At 40.7% G+C, this 9820-nt stretch overlaps 1 protein-coding gene and 1 pseudogene across 1 annotated transcript; both read right to left on the reverse strand.

The window, feature by feature from the left end:
* Nucleotides 1-1714: 1714 nt before the first annotated feature.
* LOC122663598 lies at nt 1715-4238 on the reverse strand (annotated as a pseudogene).
* Nucleotides 4239-4918: 680 nt separating this feature from the next.
* Nucleotides 4919-7430, reverse strand: LOC122663599 (heat shock protein 83). Its single transcript, XM_043859197.1, has 4 exons — nt 7244-7430; nt 6994-7135; nt 6599-6879; nt 4919-6501 (listed from the first exon to the last, which is right to left on the reverse strand). Exons 1-4 carry the CDS (start codon nt 7379-7381, stop codon nt 4951-4953), a joined length of 2112 nt encoding a protein of 703 aa, XP_043715132.1. The 5' UTR covers nt 7382-7430; the 3' UTR covers nt 4919-4950.
* Nucleotides 7431-9820: the final 2390 nt, after the last annotated feature.

Raw genomic sequence — 9820 nt, forward strand, 5'->3', positions numbered from 1 at the left:
CTGTTGAATCTAGGGCTGAAAGACCACCTGGTTTATGAGGTCCATAGGAAAATCAGATCTGAACCTGTGATTATTGCCAGGATTAGTTGCAGGTCTTAAACCCTCCTTAAGAGTAGACGAGCAACCCACTAAGCACCAAAATCTTGGCTTCCAACCAAGATTTTTTGAACAAAACAACATGCGAGAGAGAGAGACGAAGAAGGGGTTTGGGATTTGAGCAAAAACAACACCCAAATGGAGTTGCATAATCCATGGACAGAAAGACAAACTAAGAAGAAAAAAATACTTGGAATGGGGTAAAGAGAAATGGAAGAATGGAAAATCAAAGGAAAGAGAGAGATGAAGGAAATGGGGATTCAAACCTTATCACAGCAAGGAAACCCCAACGACTTGGTAAAAATATTACCCATATCGCAGCATAAAACGAAAAACAGAGGAAATAGAGCTCTAATGAAGGAGTTCTCTCGATTCAACGCCAGTGACTTTGAAACTTCAAGCGAAGGTTAGTAACCCCCAACTCTATTGAATCCCGGTCAAGGAAACTTCAGCAAATAAGTATTAATTTAACAATAGATTTCCGAAATTGATTCAGGCGGACAAAGGAATTGTAGATCTGGTTCGCAAGTTGGGGCTTGGAAGATCCACCCCCAAGTGAGTGTGTGCAAGGGTGCAGAGGTGAGAGATGGCCAGCGGGGCCAGTTGCACAGATGAGAAGTCGAATGAGGAAGAAGAATACACGATTAGGTTTAGTTGTTTTAAGGGGAAGGGCAAAATAATCTTTTAAAAAAAACTGACATGCTGACATCATTAATTAACAGATAAAAAAGTTTTTTCCGTTAGCTTTTGAGCCAAAGTGAAATATTGGCAACATTGGTCCATTTGAGCGGGATGGCGATGAAAATTTCCCTAAAAATAAAAGAAAAAAATGGTCAAAAGATCCAGTGTATATACATGATAGATTCAAAAGAGAGTTCTAAGAACCAATTCCAAATTCAAATCCGCTGATTCTACTAATTCAGATCCAATTCCGAAACCATGACTATGGCTATATGTTCTACTAATTCCAAATTCAAATCCTCTGATTTTACTAATTCAGATCCAATTCTGAAACCATGACCATGGCTGGATGTTCTAGGCACTGTAAGAAGCTTGCCAAACAACCAACACCACAATGTGTAATTTACAACGTCACAAGCAAGTTTTTATGCTTTATAGGATTACTACTACCATGTAACCTGCAGCAGGTGAAGGTGAGGTCAGTAACTTTTGCTTCCGGGGAAACAGAGGAAGACACTTCAATTTTCAGATTAAACGGAGGATCAAGCACTCAAACATTGGGTTACAATTTGACAAACTAATCTATTTAAAACCTCTGATTAAAGATTGGGAGAGACGATTAAGATCCAAGATATTAAATTTTCAATACATAACCTTTCTGTAGAAAATGATAACGTTCACATAGAAGTGACCTATCAAGAGAAGGGCCACCAATGCCGGCAAATCCAAACTCATGGTTATGAGGATGCTTATGAGTTGACTGCATAGTCAAAAAAAAGTTACGAACATGAAATCCAAGATACAGATTGAACAGAAAAACTTATGTACATGAAACCCAAGGTACAGATTGAACAGAAAAAGTTATAGACATGAAACCCAAGATACAGATTAAACAGTGTTTGATGAACATGAACTAGTAAGAAAAAAAAAACTCTGAACTAAGTCTAATTCTATGCCCGCCTATGCAAAACACTGAACCAGCCTCTTAGCTCTTCGCTCTAATCAGGGACCTCAATCGACTTCCTCCATTTTGCTCTCCTCATGGCTTTCTTCCTCCAACGCGGGCATGTCTTCTTCCTCTCCACCAGCCTCTTCCTCATCGATGTTAAGACCCAACTTCAACATCCTGTGAATCCTTTCAGCGAAGGTGTTAGGATCATCGAGGCTGAAACCAGAGGTCAGGAGGGCACTCTCGTAGAGCAACAATACAAGATCCTTGACTGACTTGTCATTCTTATCAGCTTCGGCTCTCTTCCGCAGCTCCTCAATGATGGGATGATCTGGGTTTATCTCCATGGTTTTCTTGCTGGACATATAAGAGCTCATGTTGTTGTCCCTCAAAGCTTGAGCTTTCATGATTCTCTCCATGTTAGCTGTCCAACCATACTCGCCAGTCACCAAGCAGCACGGTGAGTAGACAACCTTGTCGGAAACAACCACCTTCTCCACTTTATCACCAAGTATTTCCTTGATCGTCTGGCACAGATTCTCAAAAGACTTCTTCTTCTCCTCCTTTTTTTGCCTCTCTTCCTCTGTATCATCGTCCAGCTGCAGCCCCTCTTTAGTTGCCGAAACAAGCTTCTTCCCATCATACTCCTTCAATTGCCCGACTACATACTCATCGATGGCATCCACCATAAAAAGTACTTCATAGCCTTTCTTCTTGAGCCGTTCCAGGAACGGAGAATTCTCAACAGCCTTCTTGCTCTCACCAGTAATGTAGTAGATATACTTCTGGCCTTCCTTCATCCTGGTGACATAGTCCTTCAAACTGGTCATCTCATTACCGCTCTTGGTAGAGTAGTAACGTAACAGATCCGCCAACTTCGCCCTGTTCTGGCTATCTTCGTGGATGCCCAGCTTAATGTTCTTAGAAAAAGCCTCAGAGAATTTAGCATAGTCCTCTTTCTTCTCAGCAATCTCGAAGAACATTTCAATGCATTTCTTCACAAGGTTCTTCCTGATCACCTTCAGAATCTTGTTCTGTTGAAGCATTTCACGGGAGATGTTGAGTGGCAGATCGTCAGAATCAACGACACCCTTCACGAAACTTAGGTACTCTGGAATGAGATCTTCACAGTCATCAGTGTCATCAGTGATAAAGACCCTACGAACATAGAGTCTAATGTTATTCATCTTCTTCCTCGTGTCAAAGATATCGAAGGGAGCCCTCTTGGGAACGAATAGAATGGACTTGAATTCGAGCTGCCCTTCAACGGCGAAGTGCTTTACAGCTAGGGGGTCTTCCCAGTCATTGGTCAGGCTCTTATAGAAAGATGCATATTCTTCCTTAGTGACCTCCTCTGGCTTGCGGAGCCAGATGGGTCTCTGCTTCTTGATGAGCTCCCACTCGTGAAGCACCTCCTTAACCTTCTTCTTCTTGGACTTTTCCTCCTTTTCTTCATCAACATCCTCAACGTCACCTTTCTTGGTTTCCTCCTCATCTCTATCATCACTAATCTCCTTCTCTATTGCCTTCTCTGTCCAGAGATAAATAAATAGGATAACTGATGAACTCGGAATGCTTCTTCACGAGCTCCTTCAATTTTCTCTCTTCCAAGTATTCCAACTGTGTAAAATGCCATTTCTTTACATCTCGAAGAATCAAACCAAATTACACAATAACTTGAATAGAATGGCATTAGTATAAAGAAGGTATCTAATAAGGCTATACCTGGTCTTCCTTGAGGTAAAGAGTGACTTTCGTTCCTCTCCCGAGTGGTTCCCCATATACATCTTTCCTCACAACGAAGGAACCACCTCCCTGAGACTCCCAAACGTACTGATCATCATCATTGTGTTTCGTAGTGACGACAACTTTATCAGCAACAAGGAAAGCCGAATAGAACCCAACACCGAACTGACCAATCATGCTCACGTCCGCTCCTGCCTATAGTGCCTCCATGAATTCCTTAGTTCCAGACTTTGCAATTGTCCCCAGATTGTTCACCAAATCTTTGGATGGCATTAATTTTAGTCAGAAAAACTCAAATTAAGAAAAGCGAACTCAGAAATATGGAAAATTTGGAGAAACTAAGAGAGAAAAAATAATACAAGAGCATAGTACAAGCCAAAAATTCATCACCTGCTTTGGTCATCCCAATGCCGCTGTCGATGATAGAAAGCGTTTTGTTTACCTTACCAGGAACTATCCTGATGAATAATTCTAGTTGCGGATCAAGCTTGCTCTTGTCAGTCAGACTTTCGAACCGAATCTTATCCAAGGCCTGCACCGAAATTTTAGTTTCAGAAACAAACTCGAATTTAAGGAAGAAAAGAAGAAGAGAACTTCGAACTAATTTGCAAACAGAGGTCAAAGTTACGTCGGAAGCATTGCTGATGAGTTCTCGAAGGAAGATCTCCTTGTTGCTGTAAAAGGTGTTAATGATAAGACTGAGAAGCTGATTGATCTCGGCCTGGAAGGCGAAGATCTCTGTTTCTCCCATGTGAGCATCCGCCATTGTAGATGACACCTTCTGTAAGGAAAATCAAAGACGAAGAGAATTTTCCACCTGAATTGGGAATTGATAGTTTTTTAAAAATTTTTTTTTTTTATAAAGATTAGAATAGAACGCCGTTTAATCTCGAACCGCAGTATGCGCGGCGGATAAGGGAAGAGGACTTTCATATATATACATATAAGAGAGATTCAAAGAGTTTCTGGTATTTTCCTTTCGGTGGGGTGGGAGTTTCTGGAATATGGAGGGAAGGTCTCGTGATCTCGTCCAGGCCGCTCTGGACTGTTCTACGTCTAGTCTTCTACCGCTTTCTGTTTCGTTCTTCCCATAAACCTTTCGAACATGTTTTAGTAGAATGCAAGCCTAGGAAAAAATGTAACACACGACAGATTTACCGTAAGATTGGGATCAAATCAATGCTTCTCTATTAGTAATGAGAAGGATCTGGAAGGGACGCATCTGCCCTTGGATCATATATTCCACAAATCGAAAAGAAAAACTGCTTTTTTAAAGACCAACAAAGTAAGATTGAGAAGAAAACTAAAGAAAATTGATTGATCTTTAGTAAAGTATTAAAGGGTGACACAGTAACCATCTACAAAAGACCCCAGAACAAAAAATCCTAAGCTAGACGCAAGAAACTAAAAACAGAGACACACCATAAGGAAATTTTCTTCCAAGCACCCATATATCTCAAAATGTCCTAAAAGAGAACCTAGTCGACTTCCTCCATCTTGCTTTCTTCGTTTACATCTTCCTCCAGAGCAGGCATTTCTTCATCATCGCCAACTGTTTCAGACTCGTCAATGCTCAAACCCAGCTTCAACATCCTGTGAATTCTGGCAGCAAAGGTGTTGGGGTCCTCCAGACTGAAACCAGAGGTGAGGAGGGCAGTTTCAAAGAGTAACAGAACCAAGTCCTTCACAGACTTGTCATTCTTGTCGGCTTCAGCTCTCTTTCGCAGCTCCTCCATAATACCATTGTCAGGGTTGATCTCCATGGTCTTCTTGCTGGACATGTAAGAACCCATGCTGCTGTCCCTCAGAGCCTGCGCCTTCATGATCCTCTCCATGTTGGCTGTCCATCCATACTCTCCGGTCACCAAGCAACAGGGAGAATCAACAACTCTGTCAGAGACCACCACCTTCTCAACTTTGTCTCCGAGTATATCCTTGATAGTCTTGCACAGGCTCTCAAAGGATTTCTTCTTTTCCTCCTTTTTCTTCTTCTCTTCCTCGCTCTCATCCTCCAGCTTAAGGCCTTCTTTGGTAGCAGAAACAAGCTTCTTCCCGTCATACTCCTTCAACTGACCCACGGCATACTCATCGATTGCATCAACCATAAAGAGAACTTCATAGCCTTTCTTTTTTAGCCGCTCCAGGAACGGTGAGTTCTCGACGGCCTTCTTGCTCTCACCGGTTATGTAGTAGATGTCCTTCTGACCTTCCTTCATCCTTGTGACGTAGTCCTTCAGGCTCGTCATCTCATCACCACTCTTAGTAGAGTGATACCGGAGCAGATCAGACAGCTTCGACCTGTTCTGACTGTCTTCATGGATGCCCAGCTTCAAATTCTTCGCGAATGCCTCATAGAATTTTGCATAATCCTCCTTGTTCTCGGAAATTTCAGTGAACATCTCAATACACTTCTTCACAAGATTCTTCCTGATTACCTTGAGAATCTTGTTCTGTTGAAGCATTTCACGTGAGATGTTAAGGGGAAGGTCGTCCGAGTCGACAACGCCCTTAACAAAACCAAGGTAATCCGGAATCAGCTCCTCGCAGTTGTCCATGATGAAAACCCTTCGGACATAGAGCTTGATGTTGTTCATCTTCTTCTTCGTGTCAAACAGATCGAATGGAGCCCTCTTTGGCACAAAGAGTATAGCCTTAAATTCCAGCTGCCCTTCGACAGAGAAGTGCTTCACAGCGAGATGCTCCTCCCAGTCATTGGTCAAGCTCTTGTAAAACGAAGCATACTCGTCTTTCGTGATCTCCTCTGGCTTGCGCAGCCAGATGGGTTTCTGCTTGTTAATAACCTCCCACTCGTGGGACACCTCTTTCACCTTCTTTTTCTTGGATTTCTTTTCTTTTTCCTCATCTACTTCCTCGATATCACCTTCCTCTTCTTTCTTGGTCTCATCATCTTCGTCATCGCTCACTTCCTTCTCAGTGGTCTTCTCGGTCCAGAGATAGATAGGATAACTAATAAATTCAGAGTGCTTCTTCACAAGATCTTTCAATCTTCTCTCTTCCAAGTACTCCAACTGCAAAAGAAATCAATTTCGTTACAAATCACAACAGAAGCACCACGATAATATAATCCTTCATAAACTAATGAAATTAGAATCTTGTATCACAAACCTGGTCTTCCTTCATGTAGAGTGTGATCTTTGTTCCCCTACCAAGGTGATCTCCACTCACATCCCTGGTAACGGTAAACGACCCACCGGCTTGTGACTCCCAGATGTATTGCTCGTCGTCGTTGTGCTTTGTTGTCACAATGACCTTCTCCGCAACGAGATAGGCCGAGTAAAAACCCACACCAAATTGACCAATCATGCTCACATCCGCCCCAGCTTGTAGAGCCTCCATGAACTCTTTGGTCCCAGACCTCGCGATTGTTCCCAAATTGTTCACTAAATCTATACAGGGGAATAAAAGAATTATTTGTTAAACCGACAATGCCTTCTTCATTACAGAGAATTAACCATGAGAACTCTGAAAAGGAAAAAAAGAAACAAAACGATATTACTTACCAGCTTTGGTCATCCCAATACCACTGTCGATGATCGATAATGTCTTATTAACCTTATCAGGAACAAGCCTAATGAAAAGCTCTGGCTGCGCTTCAAGCTTGCTCTTGTCTGTCAAACTCTCGAACCTAATCTTGTCCAACGCCTATTCATTCCAACGACGAAAACATATACAACACAAAGAAGCAAATAAAAACCAACCAAGCAAACTTATGGACAAATATTCATTGTAGAAATTGAGAAGTATACTCACATCAGAGGAATTGCTGATGAGTTCCCGAAGGAAGATCTCCTTGTTGCTGTAGAAGGTATTAATAATAAGACTGAGAAGCTGATTGATCTCAGCCTGGAAGGCAAAGGTTTCTGCATCTCGCATCTGAACATCTGCCATCGCTGTCGATCAACCTTCGAATTAGAAAGAATTGATTCACGAAATAGAAACTCTGGCTTTTCACGCTCGCTATTGGAAGATTTAAAGATACTGAACTGAAGGACGCGAGAAGACTAATAGGCTATTTATACATTCAGGATCAGAATTTCTAGGTTCTTCTATTCCGGTAAGTTAGCGAGGTGAGTGAGTGTGCCTTATTTCGAATTCCTGATTCCACGTCTCTAGAGTCTTCCATGGCGCTCTTTCCTTTTTTTTTCGTTTAATTTGGGTAATCTTCTTCTTCGTTTCTCTCTTTCAAGAATCGAGAAGGTTCTTCCAGCTATAGCGATCTAGAATGTTCTTCCATTATCTTGATTCCGATCTGACGCTGCGAAAGGAAATCACACTTTGAATGGGATTCATAACGTTTTTTGGCAGTTTTTATCTGTGAGAACTGAGAAGCCGAAAATACCAAAAATTACCAATTCTCTTTTTCTTTTTGGTAATAAAAATTTACCAATACAAGAACTGGGATTCTTTAGGATTACTTCAGCATGAAGAAGGAAAAAAAAAAAATGGATCTGATTGGTAAAAAAGATACATGTACTTGTTGTCCTATTCTAAGAAAGATACTAAGTTTAGTAACTCCACATTAAACATAGATTCTATATACCTTGGAATCAAATCAATTCTTAATGGTGATTCGCGTAATTTTTATTTTTTTTTAAAACCTTGGTTCACTAGTTAGTCCATATACTCTTCAAATCTGATTTTTTCTTATTTTTTTGGGGAAAAGGAATGTCACCAAGTCGTATTTCTTTATCGTGTATCTACAGACACGGTTCAACGTGAAATGACCAACACGTCTGTGTCTATCTGCGCCTAGAGACACACGACTATGTGAACAGGGCAATCATTTGGCGTTCAATGTTTACTTCCGGTTACGCCATGAGCTATTCTAACCTAGATAGCCCCAACACCTCCACTTCAATAGCTTAGTAGGTGCATTAGAGAAAAAAAAGAGAACTGGATCGATCTATTCTATGACAAAGCATCCAAAGCATAATTGCACACTCATACGATCTTTGCCGAGAGTTAGGAGATTCCAAAAGTTCCCTTTGCTTGCAAGCATATAAAAACTTGGGTTTTTATCAAATGCCCCCCCTCAAATTGCCCATAAATTCAAATGCACCCCTACTTTTCAAACTTTGTAACACTCTAGTCCAATCCGTTAGTCTAGAACATTATGTTCAAATGTCTCACCTTTTTTGTATATGATTAGACCATTCTGCCCTTGATAATGTAGAATGACCAAATTGCCTCACTAACACATATACTATTAGAGAGGTGCTAAGAGGGATTCAGGAACTGGGCTTGGGAATTTGATATTGTGGTTGGGAAACAGGGTTAGTTTTATTCTATTATCATACTCTGTTTTGCTCGATCCAGGTACTGATTCAGTCACTCATCAATTAACGCTCCTGACCCTAGATTTTAATCTCTGATTTGTTCAGTTTTCATTCTCTGATCTAGTTGCTAATATTGGTGAGTTTTACCTGATGATATAAACCCCATTAACCACTGATCTAAATACCTGCGACTTCCCTATTTTTACATTATTTTCACCCGAATTTGATTATCAATCGTAACTTGATCTGACCATCAAATTTGGGTAAGCTTTGGAGATTATAAAGACCTCCTAAGAGAGGATCTCGATATGGTTTTTGAGGAAATCTGATGTACAGATCTGCTAATATCTTAAATCACCTAATTTCTGTCTACTTAGTAACTTAGACCTGAGTTTTTTTTTTTTAATTATTATTTTAAATCTGGCCTTTGAAACTGATTCAGATTTTATGGTTTAGTCGATCCTGTCTAGTGTGGTGCTCAATCCAAGTTTCAAGTTATTCTGATTCTTTGATTTGATTTGATTTTAGAAAATATTTATTCGATTTCATGCCCAGGTTCTGAATTTCCTCAATTACTCTCAATCTTCTGATAGAAAGTCCATCTATAACCACAATACTAAGAAATGTGGCAGATATTCATCGGATTGGAATCCAACATTTCATGGGTCTATGCGGGGGAATCTCTTGGGTCAAATCTATTTGTTACTACTTGTATGGTAGCGGCTAGATACTATAGTCGCAACTCCTCTCTTAGTACTTGGTTTCAGCAGCGAGAATGGTGGTCACAACAAGCATGGAGGAGCCCGCTTGATAACCTTACGAGAAATAGTTTTTTGTGTTTTTCCGTTCTGAGAAACGGGAAAACACCCAAAAACCGCTTGATAATGAAGTGTTTTTTGTGAGTGTTTTTGGAAACATAGATTAAAATTTATGCTCCCTGGAAGACTTTTCTGTCGTTCTATGCTGAAAATTAAAAGTTGTGTCCGATAAATTGTTCATGCCTCTAACCTCTCTCTCACCTCTCACGCCTCTAGCCATTGAAACCTTGTAC

The sequence above is a fragment of the Telopea speciosissima genome, chromosome 6 (assembly GCF_018873765.1).
Source record: "Telopea speciosissima isolate NSW1024214 ecotype Mountain lineage chromosome 6, Tspe_v1, whole genome shotgun sequence".
Taxonomy (NCBI): Eukaryota; Viridiplantae; Streptophyta; class Magnoliopsida; order Proteales; family Proteaceae; genus Telopea; species Telopea speciosissima.